General features: G+C 45.0%; 2 protein-coding genes across 11 annotated transcripts in view; one reads left to right on the plus strand and one right to left on the minus strand.

Moving 5' to 3' along the window:
• The first annotated feature begins 146 nt into the window (after window positions 1-146).
• Window positions 147-2,800, plus strand: LOC122833754 (nuclear factor 7, ovary-like). The gene has a single exon (XM_044121606.1). The coding sequence runs from the start codon at window positions 232-234 to the stop codon at window positions 1,618-1,620; it is 1,389 nt and encodes a 462-aa protein (XP_043977541.1). The 5' UTR covers window positions 147-231; the 3' UTR covers window positions 1,621-2,800.
• Window positions 2,801-3,777: 977 nt separating this feature from the next.
• LOC122833753 (metabotropic glutamate receptor 7) overlaps window positions 3,778-23,750 on the minus strand; it is a 107,991-nt gene continuing 88,018 nt past the window's right edge. For 8 of the 10 annotated variants that reach the window (XM_044121601.1, XM_044121600.1, XM_044121604.1 and 5 more), the window contains 4 exons: window positions 22,739-22,878; window positions 18,200-19,135; window positions 8,666-8,912; window positions 3,778-6,933 (listed from right to left, as the gene is read on the minus strand). In XM_044121601.1, coding sequence (XP_043977536.1) covers window positions 6,884-6,933; window positions 8,666-8,912; window positions 18,200-19,135; window positions 22,739-22,878 — 1,373 coding nt within the window. In that variant the 3' untranslated portion in view covers window positions 3,778-6,883. The other 2 variants (XM_044121597.1, XM_044121598.1) reach the window with 2 other exon arrangements.

Raw genomic sequence — 23,750 nt, forward strand, 5'->3', positions numbered from 1 at the left:
GTATCCATTATTAAATATACTTAAGTAAAGTACAGATACACGAAGATTGTACTTAAGTACAGTAACGAAGTACATGTACTTTGTTACTGTACAACACTGAGCTAATCTCCGCTGGAGGCGGCTCTGCAGTGGACGGATGAATGAAACTAACAAAACCTTTAAGAAGTCAGAGTGGAACTGTGACTGACTGACTTTCTGTGTTTCTGTGTTTCAGATTCACTCAGAGACAAAATGGCTTCCAGATCAGAGGAGGATCTCTGCTGTCCGATCTGTCTGGAAATATTTAAAGATCCGGTTATTCTGTCATGTAGCCACAGCTTCTGTAAGGAGTGTCTGAAGAAATATTGGAGAGAGAAACCAGGAAGAGAGTGTCCAGTTTGTAAAAGGAGAGCTTCCAAAGAGCCACCTTTAAATCTGGCTCTGAAGAATCTGTGTGAGTCTTTCTCCCAGCAGAGAGAGCAAAAAGTTTCAGAGGGTCTCTGCAGTCTGCACTCTGAGAAACTCAAACTCTTCTGTCTGGACCATCAGCAGCCAGTTTGTCTCGTCTGCAGAGATTCAGAAAAACACTCCAAGCACAGATTCAGACCCATCGATGAAGCTGCTCAGCAACACAAGAAGAACCTTCAGGAAACTCTGGAGCCTCTAAAGAAGAAGCTGGAGCTCAGGAAGAAAGTTCAGGAGGAGTTTGATCAGACAGCAGAACACATGAAGGTCCAGGCCCGACACACAGAGAGCCAGATTGTTGAGCAGTTTAAGAAGCTTCGTCAGTTTCTAGCAGAGGAAGAGGAGGCCAGGCTGGCTGCACTGAGGGAGGAAGAGGAGCAGAAGAGAGGGATGATGAAGGAGAAGATGGAGGCTCTGAGCAGAGAGATAGCAGCTCTTTCAGACACAGTCAGAGCCACAGAGGAGGAGCTGAGAGCTGAAGACGTCTCATTCCTGCACAACTACAAGGCTGCAGTGGAAAGAGTCCAGCGCTGCCCCCTGCTGGAGGATCCACAGCTGCCCTCAGGAGCTCTGATAGACCAGGCCAAACATCTGGGCAACCTGGCCTTCAACATCTGGAGCAACATGAAGGACATGGTGACCTACACTCCTCTGGTTCTGGACCCAAACACGGCTCATCCAGAACTCTTCCTGTCTGACGATCTGAGCGTTGTGACAGTAGGACAGAGGCAGCAGCTGCCTGATAATCCGGAGCGGTTGGATAAATGCCGTTTGGTTCTGAGTTCAGAAGGTTTCAGCTCAGGGACCCACAGCTGGGGCGTCGATGTCGGAGTCGGTGGGACCTGGAGACTCGGTCTATTATCAGAGTCTGGAGGGAGGAAGAATTACATCACCTCTGCTTTATGGGAGATCTGGTTTAGTGAAGGGAAACATTACAGCTGGTCTCCAGGAGTTCCTCTTACTGTTCTCCCACAGCAGAAAAAGATCCGGAGGATCCGAGTGGATCTGGACTGGGACGGAGGGAATCTGTCCTTCTCTGATCTGGACACTAACACACACATACACACCTTCACACACACCTTCACTGACCGGATGTTTCCTTCCTTTGGCACTGAGAATAAAATGCAGATCTTACCTGTGAAGTTCTCAGTGGCAGGAGTGAAGCAACCAAAGTGACCTTTGACCTCCAGAGCCACACAAAGCCGGTTCCACAGTGGGCCTTCTAGAACCGGCCCAGTTTCCCAGAACCAGAGACTAAAATCTCAGACCAGAGAAACTCATCCAGGCGTTTGATTCCTGCAGCAGCGTCTTCACAGGTCTGATTGACAACCCAACGGTCCAGAACGCTGCTGCTGGAGTTCTGACTAGAACCAGGAGGATGGAGCACTGCTTGGTTACCTTTGATTCAGGATGACTGGAACATTTATTAATATTATTAACGATGATTATTGTTGATGATGGGATTTGTCAAAGTGTAAATGTTTGGTGATTGTTGCTTTACTATTGATACTAACCTGGTTGTATGTTATAATTACACAAAATGTCTTTCTTTTGGTTATTTGAATTGTTTTCTGACCGAAAATCTGTCATTGTTTTTAAGATGTTACTTTAAGAACGGTAGCCCCTCCTTTTTATTTCTTCTTCTATGGTTTTGTCTTTAAATTGATGCGTCCCTTAGACCCTCCCCTTTTGTCATGTTGTCCTGCGGGAGAGGTGTGTCCTATTTATTTTCTATCTAAATACTTCCAGTTTATTTGTAGATTTATTAAGTTCATTTCTGTTATGTATTTTTGTTTGTGTCGGACTTGGAGCGGGCAGCTTGTAACACGATTGTTTTTCTGTTGGATATTTTCGTCAGAATAAATCGATAAAAGCCAAACCGAGTCACGGCCTGACTAACAACTAATAACCAGCACAACGCAGAAGGGATCCGGTTACACTTGTTCTCATCAATATTAAGGAATTATTGGGTTAAAACAAACACATATATCTTGCTGAAAATGGACTTATAAATTAGTTGTGTTATATTTTCCAAGTATTAAAAATCTGCATTGGAAACTGGACCAAAATACTTGGAACGGTTTGGTTTTTTAGTGCAATAAAACTGATCATGTCTGATGTTTTTATCAAATGAAGCAGCTTGAAACGTCTCGTTTCTGAAACTTGCCAAGTTGATCAACACACACACACACACACACACACACACATTTCAGTGTTTGGATCAGTCCGGTTCCGTCTGGATCCTGCTGGTTCTGTCTCAGGGTCAGCGTGTTCCGGCCCATTCTTCCTGTTTGTCCCCGGAATAAAGGCGGGAGGCAGCGGGTTAACTGGTGAGTTAAATTGGTTTCCATTGACACCTGCTATCTCCCAGGAGGAGCTCATCAGGCGGGGAGCCGCCGATGCTAAATTAGCCGCAGCGGAGCAAAAGCTTCCCGCTCTCCGCGTCCTTTTCCCGCGTCCCGTTCCCGCCTGATGGCGTCGATAACCGTCCGGGTCTTTTCTCCTCTCCTAATTGCCTCGCCACCGTGCCGGCCTTATCTCAAATGAAACGTTCAAACACTGAAATATTTGTCATCACATTTTTCTGTGAGAAATCAGAGATAAGGCGCAGCAGGAGCAGCGAATCAGCACTTTAACTGTCCGAAGCGCAGCGCTGATTCAAACCGGCGGAAGTTTCTCTGCACCGACCAACTGGGAGGAAAACTCCAGATTCCCAGTCCGGTTGTTCTGGGTCCACTAGAACCAGCCGAGGAAACAGAGAGGACCAAAACTCTCTGTTTTCACCAAAACTCAACTTGTTCATAGAAATGAACAGGAAGTTGATTTTTCTCTGGATGGATATAAAAATCCAGTTATTGTTTTTTTTTGTCTGGTTTGATTTAATAACTGTAAATTTCTATAAACAGAAATATATAGTTATCAACTCAGACAAAAATAAAAAATATAATATATATTTCTAACATATGAATTGATGCAGGGCGGCCTAATGAGACCAAAAAAACGAACAAATTTCTGATGGATTTTTGTACCAATAATCAATTCATTCATCCTGTGCAAGTTTTATGAAACTGTTTGCATTTCCTGCAATATTTATTGAAGTGATTTGTGATTTTTTTTTTTGTAATGTCTGAATTTTATGTGAGGTTCTGGAGGCGGGTCCAGTGTTGGACCTGGTTCCTCCTGATGTGAGTTTTTCTAGCTGAGTGAGGAAAAACGCGGCTCTTTGGGCCGGAATGGAGTCGTTCACCGTTTGACAGCCGCTTAGAAATGTTTCTGGAAATTAGAGTTTGGACCATCAGGCGCGTTCAGCGAAGAGGCTGAGAGGAAAACATGTAGAAAAAATAACAAATGCTTTTATTTCATGTTAATACATTCTTAGACAACACCACAGAATAGTTGCATGAGTGGCCAAATGTAAATCCCTCCCACAACGTTGGCACAGAAGCAGCAAGGGCAACAGGAAAATACCAGGTACAAACAGTAGAAAACATACATGCTTTCTTTTTAAATATATATACTCAACTTCCTCTGTTTCCCAGAGCCTCTCCAGGAAAATCCAAGTTCTGCAGAAAGTATCCGAGGAACCAACAATGAAGAACAGGAACCAAAGAAAAGAACGTTACATTTCAGAGCAGACGTGAGGAATCAGCTGTGCTTCGACAATTTCATTATTTTCAACTTTTTTTCTGATTCAGTTTCAACATCGAACATATCAGGCATGCATCGACAATCTCCACAGCAGCAGTCCGTGAAATCACCAGGTTCTTCAGGGACGGTGGGACAAACGGACGCTCCCTCTGCAGAAACACATCGAGGGAGTCGCTGAGACGGGAAAACTTCCTTAAAGGAAAACTTACTGTGAACAACCAGCTGACAGGTTCCTGACCAACCAGGATCTGAAAACAACTAAAGTACAAAAGAGAACATTTCTGATTTTCAAACCGCTGGGAAACGTTCACCGATCATCTCATCCCAGAAAACAGCAACACTTCGGAGACGGTCAGGGATTGGCTGAGGAAGCAGGCGGTCGTCCTCTGGCTAGCTGCTGGCTGCCAAACCAACCCGGGTCTCCTGGTCTGGACGGGTTCTGGTGAAACGTGCCAGAACCTGCGTTTCTCCAGAACTGCGGCGAAGAAGAGCCAAGCTTTCAGACCAGACAGGAAAGTGAAAACTTCTGAACCCGTCATGGATCGGCTAAAGAGGGCGGATGCTAAGGTCAGGTTGAGATGTGACGACCCCTAAAGATGATGTCATACCTCACATCAGTTCTAAATGAAGTGATCTGATTGGTCACCTGCTGCTTGATGCTCTCTAGCCAGCATCCAGGCTAGAGAGCATCAAGCTAACGGCACCGGGCCGCTCAGAACCGTTCTGCCGGTCTTCCAGCCGTTGGTGACGTTTCCATGTTGGAGTCCAGCAGCTTGGCGCTGTGAGCCCGGCGTTGGACCAGCAGTTATCCTGATGACCTCTGCTCCACATTCACTCAGCTACTCCATTTCTCCACACTGGCAGTGGTGGGCACTGCTAGCTAAACAGGTAGCTGCGCTAACCCTAAAGCGCTAATCATTATCATTACTTCTGCTAATGCTAAGCTGTTACGCCAACAAGGTATTTAGCAGGAGCTAATGCTAAAGTACTAACTTGAACAAAAAGCACAATTTACATGTTCTATAATGCCCTTAAATATTGTCTTTATGTTTGTATCTTGTTCTGTTGTCCATGTTTAGCTTTGCTTCTGTTTCTTATTTGAAATGAAGTTTTCAGAAAGAGAGATTGTGACGAGGAACGAATCTGCTGCTGTTATCCAGAAAAACCAATTGAGGTGAAGCTAAGCGTGCTAAACATTTTCAGTTAGAATAAACACCAAGATGTTAAACTAGGCAATGGTTCCCAAAGTGTGGGGCGCCCCCTATGGGGGGCGCAGTGCCATTACAGGGGGGGACGGGTATGGATGAACAAAAAATAAAAACAGTTGCACAGAAGTGTTTCACTGTAAAGACGGTTTGTAGTTTGTTTTGCTGCAACTTGAAGTGTGAAATAAACTTCAGTGGAGTTTGAAAATGAAATATGTGTAAAAGTTTCTGTCTGGTTGAACAACGTGAGCCCAGTGGATTTATGTTTCTTTTTTGGGGGATTTTATTGTTATCTATGGGGGGCCCAGAAAATCTTTGGAAACCACTGAACTACGGTGTGTCCTTTTTGTGGGTGACGAATTCAATTCAATAATCATAAATGGGGCCCATCCGGCGCCGGTGGTTCATACAGAGGGAGACTTTTAATTTTAATCTGGGTACAATTATTACTGACATTAATATTGTAAGTATTGCAAAGGAAAATGTAAAGTACAACACAAAGTATTCATATTTATCCAGAGACTTTTAGTGGAACGTAATCTTAGTAAACTTGGTACAACATGGCCAGCGTTTTGACAGAAAGCGATCCAAATCCTGTTTCCTGTTTCCAACAATAAACAATGTGCTTTTCTCTCCATAAAGCAAAAGTCCAAAATCCTTTTAGAGTTTTTCCTCTACAAAAACCACAATAAACCCCAGCTTTATTTTTTTAACAATGTTCTTAGCTTTTGACGCACATGACAAACAAAAAACTAGCTCTGCTGTTAGCGCATTAGCATGTTAGCTTAAGTGTGCCCACCACTGTAAACTGGAGACGCTTCGGGTCTCCGGAGGTCAGCCGGGTCGGACTGGACATGCAGGACAGGCACATTAACAGAAACCAGCGCCTCAGATCCGCCACAGAAACACAAAGAGCCACAGACGGAACCGCAAACACAAGCTGGGAACCGGACAGGATGGGAACGGACGCACACGCAAACGACGGCACTGGCACATCACAGCTGCTACTTCCTCTCAAAGCTCCTCCCACAATCCTGCAAAGCCTTCTGGGATGTGGAGTTCCCAATGTTAGAGCACAAACATGGACCTGCAAACCAAATAAAACATGCACCATCGATAATTACATGAAGCTGTGAAGGTGGTGGTGTGTTCACCGCGCGCCTCAGTCTCAGTCCAGAACCAGCGGACCGGTTCCACTGGTTCTGAACGGGTTTCCTCCTCCAGCCTCCAGGTGGCAGCATGAGCTCAGCGCTGCAGGTGTGAACCCAAACATGGCTTCAATAAACACAAAGAAAACAACGAGATGTTCATCCAGGAAGCAGAACGGATCCGCCAGCGGGGCCAGAGTCATCCCGGCACCAGACCGAGCAGAACCGAAGGACGGGTCCGATGGAAGAGAGCGACAGATGGATCAGCCTCCAGAACGCTCTGGGTTCAGCACCGACCCTCCGTCAGGTCAGACGCCTTCGTCCCATGAGTTCACGCTCAGAGGAAAGCGGATCCGGTGGATCAGAACAGAACCGGCGGCCCGTTTCCCCGGCTGAAGAGGATCGGACCAGCAGACCGCTTGCAGATGGAGGATGGCGTTAGATCACAACGTCGTTGTAGCTCACGTACTTGGTCTTCGCTGCTGGACCTGCGGATGAAAAGAGACATCATGACTCCCAGGAACCTGACCGGAGTTCAGAGGTCAGAGGTCAGGTATTTATCCTGGTCATTCAGTGAGATCCTCACTGTCCAGTTTAGGATGATAAATCATCTCCAACCTCCTTCCATCATTAATGTTCAGCTGAAAGACGAAGCAGCAGGAACCGCCTGGAACCAGCAGCTGGAAGGTTTGGGTCGGAAGTTCTGACCCGAAACATGAACCGCTCCAGATTCAGTCGCTCCTGTTTCTGAATCTGGAACGGTTCATGAAAACAGACCGAATCTTCCAGAACTTCCTGAACTTTTATCATCAATGAAGAGATCAGAGAAACAATACGATTCTTTTGAACAGTTCTTTCCCCTGAACGATGGGACTCTGAACGATGGGACTCTGAACGATGGGACCCTGAACGATGGGACCCTGAACGATGGGACCCTGAACGATGGGACCCTGAACGATGGGACCCTGAACGATGGGACTCTGCTCTGAACGATGGGACTCTGATGTGAACGATGGGACCCTGAACGATGGGACTCTGCTCTGAACGATGGGACCCTGAACGATGGGACTCTGCTCTGAACGATGGGACTCTGCTCTGAACGATGGGACCCTGAACGATGGGACTCTATAAACATTTTGCTTGTTAAATACTTAGATTAGATTTCAGAGACTTTAAAATGTATAAATAACTGAATAAAATGAATAAATTTTTTTTCTCTTATGACAAACTAAATAACCAAAATTCATTTTTGCTGAGTAACTTTACAAACAGACGTGAAAACGTCTCCACATCGAGCATCAGAGCAGCTAACAGTATGCTAACTGTTAAACATGGCGGAGGAGGTGTGATGCTGTGGGCCTGTTTCTCCTCCAAATGCCACAAAGACTTTGTTGGACTACAACATCCACCTGAAACGGGCCGAACCCAATGACGAGGTTCTGAAACGGGCCGAACCCAATGACGAGGTTCTGAAACGGGCCGAACCCAATGACTTGGTTCTGAAGCTGAGGGGAAACAGAACCTTGTTCTTCTTTCCGGTTTTATAGTTTTTAAATCAACAGAAGCTGAAATGGTTCTTCATCACCTTCTGTTGGACCTTCAGTCCTCAGAACTGCAGGTGGCCATGTTTTAAAAGAGCTTCCACAGGAAGTGGGGATTTGTTAACAGGAAGTGGGTTTTTGAACCAGAACCAGAATGCCTCCGGATTCAGCAGTGACTGTAAATGATGGATTCATGAAGAACTGAGAAACTCTCTGAAGCCCCGCCCCTGACTGAAGCCCCGCCTCCAGCATGTCGTCCCAACATGGCTCCTCTTTAACCCTTTAATGTTTTTACCAGCGTTGTTCTGAGCAGCAGCTCCTATAACGAGCTCAGCAGATGTTTGCTAATTGCTGCTGGCTAGTCTGAAGGAGCTGAATCTCAAAGGCGGGGCTAGGTCCATCCAGGTGTTTTTACAGCTGAATGGTTGCCATGGAGATTAAAGGATTTCCCAAACAAAGAATCAAAGTAACACTGCAGGTTTAATATTGATGAGGAAAAACGTTAAGACATGATGGGAAGATCGAAAACGTAGATTTTACAGAAAACTGCCCCTTTAACTTTTTTTCTGCTTTAACTCCTGATTCAGGTGGAGGCAACTCAAAAATTCAGACCGCAGCTTAACGACCATGCGGGTGATAAACATGAGGGTCGCGGGCCAGCCGGAGCCGCCAGACTCACTGTTGGGCTCCAGGTTCTCGCACAGCTCCGTCTTGGCCTCGCCGTTGGGCCGGTCGGCGGCCTTGTGGGACAGCCGGGACGACATGGTGGCGGCGGTGACCACGGCCTTGAAGGAGCGCTTCCTCTTCTGGACGTTGAGCTCCGGGTGGAAGAGGATGACGTAGACCTTGGGAACATAGAGCAGGCCGAGGGCGACGGAGGCGCTCAGGTTCATGGAGACGGTGAGGGTGGAGGTCTGGATGTAGAGCTGGGGACAGAGAACACCAGATTAACCAGGCACCAAACAACGGCCCAGTCCCTGCTGAACCCATCCAGAACCAGAACCAGAACCAGAGGAATCCAGTGAACCACTGACTTTATGTTTTACAACTGATTGATGGATGGATAGATAAAGTTCTGAAGGTTCTGAATCCAGAACCGTCCAGTTTTAGAAGCAGAAATGTTCTCCAGACGAAGCCGAGGGTTAAAGCTGCTTTTTCTGCATCCGAGGTCCAATCAGACAACAGCATCCGGTGAACAGCCAATCAGACAACAGCATCCGGTAAACAGCCAATCAGACAACAGCATCCGGTGAACAGCCAATCAGACAACAGCATCCGGTGAACAGCCAATCAGACAACAGCATCCGGTGAACAGCCAATCAGACAACAGCATCCGGTGAACAGCCAATCAGACAACAGCATCCGGTGAACAGCCAATCAGACAACAGCATCCGGTGAACAGCCAATCAGACGGCAGCTCAGGCCCTGGGTTGATTTGCAGACCAATAAAAACTTTTCAACCTTCTCCAGTCAGGACCATCTGGAGGAAAAACAGTTCTTTGCCTTAAGGTCGGCGCGAAGGAAACCCAAAGATGGAGCTGGACAATCAGAACCAGAACAGGATCAGAACTGGAACACAAGATGACACGTCAGATACAGCAGAAACAGCAGCAGCTGTTATTAGGATTCAGGTCACTACTTCCACTAATGTGAGGTACTCGCTCTGTGTGTGTGTGTGTGTGTGTGTGTGTGTGTGAGACAGTAGCAAACATTGTTTCAGAAGGGAAAACACTAATTGATTCTGATCCCAGAGACAAGAACAGATAAGGACAGAAGCAGCAGAATTAGAGACACAGAGATCGTCCTGATCTGCTGCCTGCTTATAGAACTATAGGCGGCTAACAGGCGGCTAACAGGCGGCTAACAGGTCGCTTTCTCCCTGGTCATTTGCTGCTAACTGATGGCTAAAAGGCCACTTAAAGGCCACTGACCGGCCGCTAACATGTGGGAACAAGAAGTGGTGACAGGTTCTACTTCCTCCTGATCGTTCCTCTGCCGGTTTGAGATGCAGCCAACCGCTCGGCCCCAAATGGAAGCACAGAAAACTCATTTTCAACAATCATGAAACAAAACCAAACAGATGCATAATCTGGGCTTTCCCTCGCATGTTTACGCCAAATAAAAAAAACTGTACATATGCATCCATATCATGGATTCTATGTTTACAAAATCTGGAGTGAACACATTGAAAGACAGAATTTATCTAAATTATTTACATCAATGTAAAAATAAGGAGCCTTTTTAATATTTGTAGAATAGCTGAGTGTTTAGTGGTCAGAGAGAATGTGAGCAAAGCAGAAAAATAGCAGAAAGGATAATTACAGCAGCAGGAAGACAAGGTGAGGAAACGGTGTGAATATTAGAGATGCTCTTCAGCCTCAGTTCCTCTCAGCGTCACTTTAAGCAGAATATTTAACTCTGAAGCGTTTTCTTATCTCTGGATGTTTCTTTCATTTCTGTAAACACTCCACATCATTACTGATGCTTTTCTTTCTCTATCTGACCCACATTTCCACAAGAGAGAGGCTCACAGCTGCCGGCCAATCACAGAGCAGCACAGCTCTTCACTCCCTCAGTTCCTGAATATCAAACTGGTTTCATCCGAAACCAGTTCTGCTTCAGCCTCAGAGACCTGCTAACATGACACAGCGCTAACGTGACACAGCGCAAAGTGACACAACGCTAACATGACAATCCTAATGTGACACGGCGCTAACATGACACAACGCTAACATGACAATGCTAATGTGATGCAGCGCTAACATGACAATGCTAACATGACACAGCGCTAATGTGACACAGTGCTAACATGACAATGCTAATGAGATGCATCGCTAACATGACAATGCTAACGTTACACAGCGCTAACGTGACATAGCGCTAACATGACACAGCGCTAACATGATGTTAACATGACAATGCCAACATGACAGCACTAACATGACAATGCTAACGTGACACAGCGCTAACATCATGATGCTAATGTGACACAGCGCTAATGTGACAATGCTAACGTGACACAACGCTAAAATGACAATGCTAATGTGATGCAGCGCTAACATGACAATGCTAACGTGACACAACACTAATATGACACAACGCTAACATGACAATGCCAACATGACACAGCACTAACAAATCACGATGCTAATGTGACACAGAGCTACCGTGACACAGCGCTAACATGACACAACGCTAACGTGACAATTCTAACGCGACACAGCGTTAAGGTGACACAATGCTAATGTGACACAGGGTTAATGTGACACAATGCTAACGTGACTCAGCACTGACATGACAATGCTAACACAACAATGCTAATGTGTCACAGTGCTAACGAGACAACGCTGACCATCCCAACAGGACGTTCTGGTTTTCTGGGGGAACCCCGCGTTCTGGTCAGGCCGGCCGTCCTCTATCAGGGTTAAAGATGGTGGACAGAAAGGAGAGATATTCTCTGCGTCATGAGCAGAGCTCTGCCAGCAACAGGCTCTGCTACGCCTGTTTGGCTTTACTTCACCATTTCACGTTGGTGGTTTCTCCAGATCAAAACAAGTTCATACAAGCAGCTGACAGCTGAGTGTCCACATTAATAATGATTAAAAACGTATTAAAATGATCAGCATGGCGAGAAGTGACAAATCACTTGTGATTAGGCGCGGTCGCACGTGTTGATGCTGTGTGGAAATTTAACTTATTTTTAGTTTCATCATCATGACTACTTTTTTCAATCCAGGCTAGATTTTATTTGTTTTGTGTTTTGACCAATCAGACAGAATTAGACCGGCTGATTTATTTCAGAAAGACCAGAAAGATTCTAGTTCTAGTACAATCATCTGGATGACTGGACATGTGGGTTCAGTCCACATTCACACCAGTAGGGGGTGGGAATGCTCCATTAAGTTGTTCACCAGCTAGCATTAATCAGAAGTAGAAGAAGCAAAGAAACCAATCAGAGTCCCTAGAAGACAGCATCATAGCTAGCAAGGCGTCAACCACACCTAGTAGTGGGGCGACAACCTGCAGCTAGTTTCTTACACATTTCCTAAGTTGATGTCTAGTTTCCATCAGTGATCAGTGAATCTAAAGTTGCTCAGCTGTTTTCAGGTGTTCTACTACAGAGAGCATGAGGAAAAGGACCAGGATGGGACCAGTGATAAAGGTCATTGGGGCAGGTGGAGGAAAAGCTGGGAGCAGAGACCTGTGATCAATGAAGGAGAAGCAGGAGGAGGAGAGTTTACAGGAAGTATGGCGAGTTGTTACAGGAAGTATGGCGAGTTGTTACAGGAAGTATGGAGCAATGATACAGGAAGTATGGAGCGATGATACAGGAAGTATGGAGCGATGATACAGGAAGTATGGAGCGATGATACAGGAAGTATGGAGCGATGATACAGGAAGTATGGAGCAATGATACAGGAAGTACGGAGAGATGATACAGGAAGTATGGAACAATGATACAGGAAGTATGGAGAGATGATACAGGAAGTATGGAGCAATGATACAGGAAGTACGGAGAGATGATACAGGAAGTACGGAGAGATGATACAGGAAGTATGGCAAGTTGTTACAGGAAGTATGGAGAGATGATACAGGAAGTACGTAGAGATGATACAGGAAGTATGGAGCAATGATACAGGAAGTATGGAACAATGATACAGGAAGTATGGAACAATGATACAGGAAGTATGGAACAATGATACAGGAAGTATGGCGAGTTGTTACAGGAAGTATGGCGAGATGATACAGGAAGTATGGAAAGATGATGCAGGAAGTATGGCGAGTTGTTACAGGAAGTATGGCGAGTTGTTACAGGAAGTATGGAGAGATGATGCAGGAAGTATGGCGAGTTGTTACAGGAAGTATGGCGAGTTGTTACAGGAAGTATGGCGAGTTGTTACAGGAAGTATGGCGAGTTGTTACAGGAAGTATGGAGAGATGATGCAGGAAGTATGGCGAGTTGTTACAGGAAGTATGGCGAGTTGTTACAGGAAGTATGGCGAGATGATACAGGAAGTATGGAGAGATGATACAGGAAGTATGGCGAGTTGTTACAGGAAGTATGGCGAGTTGTTACAGGAAGTATGGTGAGATGATACAGGAAGTATGGCGAGTTGTTACAGGAAGTATGGCGAGTTGTTACAGGAAGTATGGAGAGGTCTCTGCAGCAGCAGGCTGATCCTGTTCTCTGAAGCTCTGCAGCAGCAGATAAGTGGATCTGTTTATCTCCTCCTGCCTCTCTCGGGTCTCAGAGTCCCTGCTAAGCTTCTGAAAGCCTCCCTGCCCTGCCGCTGATCTCTGCTGTTGGAGGAAAAGCGCTCAGATTTATTTACGTTGCCCAAATCACACGTTACAAATCTGCCCCACAGGGCCGTAGACTCTGCGGTGCGGAACTGGCTCCCCTGACCTCAGAGCAGTTTAGCCTCTCTCAGTTCACGCCTGTCGCCCTGGAGCTGCTTCATCCTGTTATCTGGCTCCCTGAGGTCTGCGGCGCATCGCAGCCGGCCGCAGGTTACTGCCGGCGGTGTCTCCTCTACTGGGAGAATGAAACCATGAGCTGAAGGCTGAATCGGGTTTTCAATCACAGATGTGATTCTAGATTTCTGCTCCTGGATCCAATAAAACAGACCATTAGATGGTCAATGGTGCCGCTCCTTTAAAACCAGTCCTTAATGGAGCCGTTCCAGAGTCTGGATGAGGTGAATATAATTAAGGCTGCAGCTATAGATTATTCTAGTAATTAATTATCCTGATCATCAATGGCACATTCTGCACAGTTTTCATTTAATTTTATTTTATAAATTAAAGGATGTAACAAACTATTCAATTCCTTTTTAAAGAAGAAAATAAATATTTTAGTGAAGGCTGAATCATCTGTAGCAAAGATTGAATCTGCAGCTCCAGGAATCCTCTACACCAGGGATGCTCAGCGCGTCGACCTCAGCAGGAGGTGACAAACTGAACGCCGCCAGGATGACGAGACCAGAACTTCCTCCTCTGACGCACTTATCAAAAATATTCACTGAGATCCTCAACGTTTGTAGCTTCATTAAAGAATAATAATTAAAAAAGAATCAACAAAATGTGATAAAATGAATATTCTCAGTAATTACTGTTTCAACAAGGTGTTCTGTAATTCAGTGTGTTTCAGTTTCATTTAAAAAAAAGGCGACTCAACGACCGACTGGCTAATTTAAACATTTAAACTCCTGCTCAGCTGGTCAATCAACCATCGCTGTGTTCAGGGAACCAACGATTAATAATCCACAAATAAACTTGATATCTTAACGGACTGAATGTTTTGTTTTTAACGTAATCTTTGCTTGTCTTGTGGGGTGCAGGCGGTTGCCATGGTAACAGGTGTGTTTAAACTACAAAGAGAGAGTAAAAAGGTAGGAGTGGTTTTGAGTTGATCACCTGTTCAGGTTATTTTACCTTTGTTTACCTTTGCTGTGGTTCATTACAGCCGCTGTAGTTTCTAAATGTTGGACTAATTACCTCGTTCATTTGTGAGTTTACATCATTTACAACAAACATCACATAAAACAAATAGATTTAATACAATTTTAACAAACAAATGGCTTCTTTACCTTTCCAGAGCTCTTTGGTTCCTCTTATCAGTCTGTAGCTTCTCATATTGAGGTCAAAGTTCAGATCTACCATAACTGACTGACACCTGCTGGCCTCAGGTTTGCAACCAGCTTGTGACTGAGAAACCAGTAACCTCCTCCCAGTATCAGAATCTGCATCAGGTTTTCTATCACTTTATTATTTCTGCTATAACTGATGGATATTCACATATAAAATCCATCAATAGAGTTTAATTTACAGTTTTTATGTCTTGGTGTCATGAGGTCGATCTCAGCAGCTGGTGAGAGAAAAAATAGATCTTGGTCTCAAAACGTTTGAGCTCCTCTGCTCTACACTGTAAAAACACAAAATCTTACTTCCAAGTATTTCTACTGCAAATATCTCAGTTCAGTTGAAAACAAAACTTTACAAGTAACTTTTCAGAAAGTTATAGGAGTTTGATTCAGCCAATAATTTCTTAACACTGACAAAAATGTTTTATAAGTGAAATAATCAGTGAAACTTTATTATTCAATAATTATTGACTTAAAACAAGCTTATATATCTTGCAGAAAATGTTATTTTGCCTTATTTAAGTTATTTTCTCTAGAAACGTATCTTTTGCAGCCCAGACTGTAACTGAAGGGCTTTGAGGACAGTTTCCTCCTGTCCAGCTTCAGATGGAAACAGGTTTCAAACCAGATATTCTGCAGGATTTGTGTCGGCAGAAAATGAAGAAACTATTTTTATTATTTTGTCTTTTTGATTGTTTCAGCTGCTTGGACAGAAAAATTAAAACCAGCTCTGTGGTTGAACAAATGGACCGTCTGTCCCTTCTGTTTAAGAGTCATTACATTTTTTTATTCTGAAGTAGACAATAAAAATCTAATCATTTTTAAATATTCGTTGGTCCTTTTTGACACAGAAGAGAAACGCGTTCACATGCTGAGGCTTGTTTCTGTGCTGTTAAAGCTGTAGATGTGTGTGAATGGAAGCAGCTGAGGAAGGTAAAGTCTGTGTAAAGCAGGGAGATAACAGGTAAACACTCTGCTTTCTCACTCGCTCGCCCAGATATCCCGCCGCCTCAGGCTGCTGCTCCCACATTCAGGCTCAGCCGGCGCCGCCGAGCGCCGCAGCCTTTCAGATCCTCCAACAAAGCAGAGCAAAGTCGGCCCAAACCTGGCTGCAAACAAATCCTCACACAGACATGAAAACATCTGCAGCTGCCACCAAGAAACAGTCAACAAGGCCAAGGAGATTCCTGAGCTGCAGCTGAAAAGCTGCTCTTATGTGAGGACAGGCACAGCAGGGGGTTCGGTTCGGCTCCGCGCCCTGAGTGCTGCTGAGACGCTCAGAAAATCACCAGGAACAGAACCGCCGGGTCAGTCCGGTCCCACTCCTCACTGCTGAGCGCCAGCAGCGCTAAAGGAGAACAGGAAGCATCGAGAGGGAAACGTGGCTCACATCATCACTCCCACAGAAACAGGTTTTACTTCCAAACATGCTCCGCCCAGTTTTCTGGGTTTTCCCTCTACTTGACCCTTGACCTCCAGCAGCACCAAGGAGGTGGAGCCTGTAAGGTTCATACAAGATGGAGGTGATAAAATCAGCAGCAGCTAACAAGAGTTAAGAAAACTATATTTAATTTTCTTCATTAATAAGTTCAGTTTATTACAAAGAGTCCAAATTATAAATACAGAAAAATATAATCAGATCATACAGACATTAAATATGCTTCCTCTCCTATTCTCAAGACTTTCTAAAGCTAAACTTTAACTTTACTAATTAAATATTATTAAACTGAGAATTTAATTATCAAGTTAATATTTACTTGAAGCTAAATATGGACAGCAGGGGGCAGCAGCTTGTTAGCAGCGCCTTTAGGGCGAAGCAGCAGCAGGTTTTCTGTTTCAGGTGTGAAGACGAGTTTATTTCTCATCTAAAGTGTTTGGAGTTAAAAGAACCCAGAACCCATCCAATCACTGAACAGATAAATGTGTGGATGTGCCAAAACTTCCTCCAGCTGAACAAAAACAAAACTGAAGTTATTATTTTTGGACCTAAAGAGGAACGATCTAGAGTTATAGATCTAGAGTTATAGATCTAGAGTTATAGATCTAGAGTTATAGATCTAGAGTTATAGATCTAGAGTTATAGATCTAGAGTTATAGATCTAGAGTTATAGATCTAGAGTCAGTGCACAGCTTCAGTTATTACAACTAAAAACCAGCGATCAGCCCAAAACCTGGGAGTAGTGATGGACTCTGACCTGAACATTCAGAGCCACATAAAGACAGTCACAAAGTCGGCCTTCTATCACCTGAAGAACATTTCCAGGATTAAAGGACTAATGTCTCAGCCAGATCTAGAGAAACTCATCCATGCGTTTATCTTCAGTCGTATTGATTATTGTAACGGCGTCTTCACAGGTCTGTCCAACAAATCAATCAAACAGCTGCAGCTGATCCAGAATGCTGCTGGAGTTCTGACTAAAACCAGGAAGTTAGAGCACATAACACCAGTTTTAAAGTCTCTCCACTGGCTCCCTGTAGCTCAAAGAATAGACTTTAAAATACTGTTGTTAGTTTATAAATCACTGAATGGTTTAGCACCACAATACATTAAAGATCTGCTGCTGTTGTATCAACCTTCCAGAACCTCTCAGGTTCTGGTTCTGGTTCTGCTCTGCATCCCCAGAACCAGAACCAAACGAGGAGAAGCAGCATTCAGCATCTATGCACCAAAAATCTGGAACAAACTTCCAGAAAACTGTAAAACAGCTGAAACACTGACTTCCTTTAAATCTCAACTAAAAACCCACTTGTTTAGAGTTTTATTTGAAACGTAATCAATTATAAATTTATTGATGGAATCTGACTTGATGTTGTGTTTTTATTGTTGATTCTATGTTGCATTGTGTTTCTGTGTTTGATTTGATGTAAAGCTCTTTGAAATGCCTTGATGCTGAAATGTGCTGTACTAATAAAATTTGATTTGATTTTGATTTGAAAAGAGACGATTAAATATCTCAGAAATTCACGTCAGTAGAAGAACTGAGTTCAACACTGAAGACCAAAATCTTCATGATCATCAATGAAGATTTATAGTTTATAGTATAGAAAACTTTATTTAACGCCTTGAAATTGGGCCTCTGTCTCTTTAAGAAGCTCCTGCTCTCTCTGAAGCTCCGCCTCCAGGAAGTAAATCCAACATGGCTGCTCTATTAACCCTTTAACGTTTTTACCAGCGATGCTCTGAGCAGCTATAATGAGCTCAGCAGATGTTTGCTAATTGCTGCTGGCTAGTCTGAAGTAGCTGAGTGCAGAGTTGGAACACTCCAGGTCTGTTTTTGTTGAGGGAATAACATAACAGGATGAAAAGGTCAAATAATGTAATTTTACGTGTTAATGGTCGTTAAAAGTTGCATGAATAGGAAGAACGTCAAGATGATGTGATGATAAATGAATCCAAAACATAAAGAGGCAGTGATTGGCTCAAAAATGGCGGTTATCTTGAAAGATGACTGAAATCCTGAAAGTCAAGTGGCCAATGGAAAACATGGTACCTGAAGAGTTAGCATGCTAATGCTAATGCTTGTAGGTTTCCACAGTAAAAAGCTGCAGTGTGACGAAGCGTTTCCTACCTTCTCTGCAGACTGAGCCGTGCCGAAGAAGATGGGGATGAAGGCCAGCCACACGATGCAGGTGGTGTACATGGTGAAGCCGATGGGCTTGGCCTCGTTAAAGTTCTCCGGGACGCCCCGGGTCTTGATGGCGTAAACAGTACACGTCACCATCAGCAAGATGCTGTATCCCAACGAGCAGATGATCTGCAGATCCGTGATGTCGCATTTCAACACGCCCCGCGCCAGCTCGGGGTCGATGGTCCTCTGCTCGTCGAAGTCCACCACGGTGTTGGGCGGGTCCACCCCGAACCAGACCAGAACCCCCAGCAGCTGCACGGAGATGAGGCTGAAGGCGATGGCCAGCTGGGAGGTGGGGCTGATCAGCCGCGGCGCCGTCACAGACTTCTTGCCCTGCTCGAAGATGCGGTAGATGCGGTTGGTCTTGGTGAGCAGCGCGGCGTAGCTGATGCACATCCCCAGACCCAGAAAGACCCGCCGGAAGGAGCACACGCCCACGTCCGGCTTGGCGATCATCAGGAAGGTGATGATGTAGCACAGGAATATTCCGGTCAGGAGGACGTAGCTCAGCTCCCGGCCCGACGCCCGGACGATCGGCGTGTCGTTGTAGCGCACGAAGGTCACCATGACGAAGATGGTGGCGATGATGCCCAGCATGGCCAGGAACACGGGGATGACCGCCCAGGGCGAGTGCCACTCCAGCTTGATGATGGGGATGGGCCGGCAGGAGGTCCGGTTGGCGCCGGGCCGCATGTTGTAGGCGCAGAGCTTGCAGCTGAACTCGTCGGCCTGGAACTGGTATCCGTCGCAGGGCTCGCAGTGCCAGCAGCAGGGCATGCCCTTCACCACCTTCTTCTTCTCCCCGGCCCTGCAGGGCAGGCTGCACACCGACATGGGGACGTCCGGCTCGCCTTGGGGCCACCGCAGGTCCTCCGTCTGCAGGCAACAGGAGGTCAGAGGTCACCACCACACCGGCTCTACATCACCGAGCGTCTGGAGGGAACTACAGGGAACCGATTATAAGCTCAAATTCTTACAGCAGTAATTTGGGTTATTGTTATAAGAGGAAAAACCTGAGGGTTTATTTTCAAAGTCATCATTCAGTTTAAACTAAATATTAAGCCTGATAAATACTTAGTGAGTAACTCTGAACTAAATATTTAACTTACTCAGAGCTAAATGTTTAGCTAATAAGCAGATTGACTTATTATGAAGCGAACTATCAAAATAAAAGCTGGGTCTTTGCTGCTGCTGTGGATCCGTTGGTAAAACGGCTCATTGTTTGTTTCAGCTCAAATGTTGGACAAGAAGAAAAGAAACGCTAAAAAATAAATGACATGAAGCGAAGGAGGAGATTATAGAGTTTGAAAGATCCAGCTTTTATTTTGGTAGTCCAGCTTTTATTTTGGTAGTCCAGCTTTTATTTTGGTAGTCCAGCTTTTATTTTGGTAGTCCACTTCTAGAAATCAACAAGTGAAACTGCAGAATGTAAAAAATATTTAGCTATGAGCTAGCTAAATATTTAGTTTGACAGTAAATGTTTAGCTTCAAACTAAATAGTTAGCATGAAGTATTAAGCTTGTTAACTAAATATTTATAAATAAATGAATAAATATCCCAAATTATTGCTAATTTCAGAGTAAATTCATAAACGGTGCCCCAAACATTTCCTCCTGAAGAAAACTAACACTGAGGACAAACATCGCCGCAGAAATGCAACAACTTCAGATGAATCATGGAGGTCAGAGGTCAGACCTCAGCTTCACCTCTGACCTCAGAGCTGCAGTCTGACTCAAAGTGGCACAAGGAGGTTTTTATGACAAACTGGAGAAATATTTAATTTCTGCAGCCAAAAGAGAACAAGTAGACCCTGGAAGGTCTTCTGAATTTCTGTCCGTCCGTCCATCTGACTGTCCGTCCATCCGTCCATCTGTCCAGCAGCAGCTTCAGAACCGCGGTCGGACTGACCTCAGGTTGGCTTTAAGCCTCTGCGGCTCTTCAATAATTCAGCCGTCTGTTTCTGCTGATCTGATCTCGACTCGCCGTCTCTCAGGTCCGGAGTCCAACATGTTCCCTCGTCTCTGCAGACTGAGGGTTCTGAACTCTGTCCATCTCAAAGGAAGTGAGACGTGTAGCTGCTCGGGTCAGACCAGAACCAGCAGAACCGCCTGCAGCCTGCTGGGATGTACGTGTTTCACCGCTTTTCATGCAGCTCTGCTGAAAATCTGCATTTCTGTGTCGTTTTTATGCGTCTGCAGCCTGAGAGCACCGTGAAACTGATGTCAGCGCAAATATCCACGTAAACAAACGATAACTTAGAGGTGCAGCGTTTATATCTCAGTCTGTCGTTAAATGTGCATCTGAAAGGTTCTTGTACGGAGCACCAAGAAGGCCAAAAAGGTGTGACATTTTCCAGAGTTTCTGTGCTTTGGGGAAAAGCCGCCTGGCTGGAGGCCAATCAGCCGCCGTCTGGGATCAGAGATCAGAATCTGGCATCGACCTTCCAGAGATCCAGGTCAGATTCTCTTCACCAGGCGTCAGAGCCCCGGTCAGAGAGACACCGGCGCCTCCCGGCCCGTCTCCAACAGACGGTACCGAGATCAGGGCGGTTCTGATCCACAAGAACCTAAAGCATCACATTTCCCACATAGAAAGCCGATAAGAAACGTTAATATTCCAATTTTCATCCTCAGAACGGCTTGAAGAGAAAAACCAGAGGGAAGCCAACGTTCCTCCTGAACTGGTTCTGAGTCCTGCAGAACCAGAACCGCTCAGCCGGACCTCAGCCTGTTAGAAACCAGAATCATCTGGAGACATCACTGTAACCCAGGAGGGCGGAAAATGTCCTGCTGGTGCTCCTTTGTCCTCCTTCCACTCAACTTTCTCCACCATGCTGGACAGAGCAGCCAGTTTTCTGTCCTGTCGGGTCCGGAACCCGGAGAACAGAACCTTCTGTAAAGATTCTGTCCATTGATCCGATGAAACGTTTTAATCTCAGCAGCTGAATTATTAAACCCACAATGAACAGAAATGAAACCATGAATCTGATTTTATGAACTGGATCGTTTTCTCAGTTCGGTTATAGTTTTAGTTTCTGACTGTTTCTGTGGAAGTGTCGGGTTTTCGGATCGCTGCTCAGAACCTGCAGAACCAGGAGCATCAGTCTCTGTTGGTTCTGTTTAACGGAGCGGATCGTTTGTGGGTTAATGTTCGGATGTTCCAGCATGAATCAGAAACCAGATGAGCCAGAAAATGAAACTCTGATGAGGGTTCCTGAACTGACAGTGAGGTTCTGGACGGGTTCCAGGCCGACCGGGTCGGCAGGGAGCCGTCCAGACAATCAGAAAGGAACAGAAATGATTCCAGTTTTTAACTCAGTCAGAAGAGAAAAATTCAATGTTATATAAAAAAAAAAATCTCCACCATTTTATTCACTCATTCATAAATATCAGTTTAAAACTAAATATTTAGTTAACAGGTTAAATATTTAAAAAGGTGATGAATTATAAAAGCTTAAAATAATCTAAAATAAAATCTGTTTAGAAAGTTAAGAATAAACTAATATGAATAAATAAAATGACAACAAATATTTGGTCTGTAATCAACTAAATATTTACTAAGATAAATAATTAACTGGCTAATTATTTAGAAAAGTAAGTTGAGCTGCAGCTGATATTTAGTTAGCAATGAAATAAACTAAATAAGTAAACTGTAGTACTTATTCAGATTAATCCCAAACCAGAAACAGAACCAGAACCAGTCAGAACCAGAACCCGGTCAGAACCAGAACCCGGTCAGAACCAGAACCCGGTCAGAACCAGAACCAGTCAGAACCAGAACCCGGTCAGAACCAGAACCCGGTCAGAACCCGAACCCGATCAGAACCAGAACCCGATCAGAACCAGAACCCAGTCAGAACCAGAACCCGGTCAGAACCAGAACCCGGTCAGAACCAGAACCCGGTCAGAACCAGAACCCGGTCAGAACCAGAACCAGTATTAAACTCACGTTGAGCTGCAGCGTCTCGGTCCACTAAATAAAAACTAAATTAGCAGCAGCTCTGGCCTCTTTCCTTAACGGGATCAGAGCTAAATAATAAAATCCAACAAGTTAAAATAAATGTGAACAAAATTAATAAGTTATCTAGAAGTTGAATATTTAGTTTGCAGCAAAATATTTAACCGCCGTTCAGGAGCTAATTATTTAGCTCGTTAATTAAATATTTAGTTTGAAACTGTGACTTTTATAAATGAATGAATAACTATGACTTTAAAATTTTAACCCCTATTTTTTTAAAGGTTTTGTTGGATTTTATTTGGACAGGAAACAGGGAGAAGACCTGCGGCAGGAATCGAACCTACGACCACTGCTACAAGGATAAGGCCTCAATACATGGGTCGTGCTGTTGCCCCTGAGCCACAGAGACCCAACAGAACCAAAGGCTGAACCACAGAAACCCAACACAACCAGAACCCGGTCAGAACCAGAACCCGGTCAGAACCAGAACCCGGTCAGAACCAGAACCCGTATTAAACTCACGTTGAGCTGCAGCGTCTCGGTCCACTGTCCCACCGCTCTGTATCCCGACCCGGTTCCGTTGCTCCGCTGGTACTGGAACAGGTCGTAGCGACCCGGAGCGTCGCCGTTTCTGTTGAACGTCACCGAAGTGCCGGCACTTCCTGTGGAGGGAGTACAGGGTCAAAGGTCACATTCACCTGCTCTCTGAGCCTGATTGGCTGATTCATCCAGGAAGGAATGATGAAGCAGAAACAGAACCGGACAGAACCGGGTTCTGACACCACGGATGGAAACATGAGGGATGAATGGATGAACAGTGTTTCACATATTTCATCTCATATTTTCTTCCCGTTTGGTTAAATTTGATAAATATGTCAAAGTTCAATAATGTGAAAACCGTTTTGTGTTTATTCAGCCGATATTTGAAGCAGCATAAAAAGCTAAATTGTGATCACGTGTTTCAGCAGATTGTGACGGTTCAGCCCTGTTGGGGAAAGATGGCCGCCGGTCCTCCTGCAGGAGAAACTCAGGACTTCAGGGAAACTGTTGCTGCTGATCCTGAGAAACTTCAGAGGATCTTTCATGTTTCTGAGGGCCTGATAACCGGTGGAGGACACGTTTAGTTTCTGTTTACGATCATCTGCCGCCGCAGCGTCTTCCCTCTGAGATCCTTAACAAGAAGAAACGTCGAGCTTTCAGGTGCAGGCGGCGATTTAACCCCTGCAGCTCAAACACTGAGCGGCGGCGGCCTCGTTACGGACGGCGCCTCCGAACAGAGCAGCGCCGTTTCAGGGAGATGATGGAGGCTCTCCTGCTGTAACGCCACGTTTGGTTTTGGAGCAACTCTGGAGGCCAACGGCTGGAAAAAAGCAACTCAGCCTCCAAAAACTAAATATTTAGTTTTACTGGCTCATAAAGTTCCTGCTCCAGTTCTCTGACTGGAAACCAGGAGGCTGCAGCTGCAACAGCCCAGTTCAACCCGCTTTGGCCCGACTCCAGTCCGTCTGTCTAGAAACTCCGGTCCGGTTGGTGA

The sequence above is a fragment of the Gambusia affinis genome, linkage group LG07 (assembly GCF_019740435.1).
Source record: "Gambusia affinis linkage group LG07, SWU_Gaff_1.0, whole genome shotgun sequence".
NCBI lineage: Eukaryota > Metazoa > Chordata > Actinopteri > Cyprinodontiformes > Poeciliidae > Gambusia > Gambusia affinis.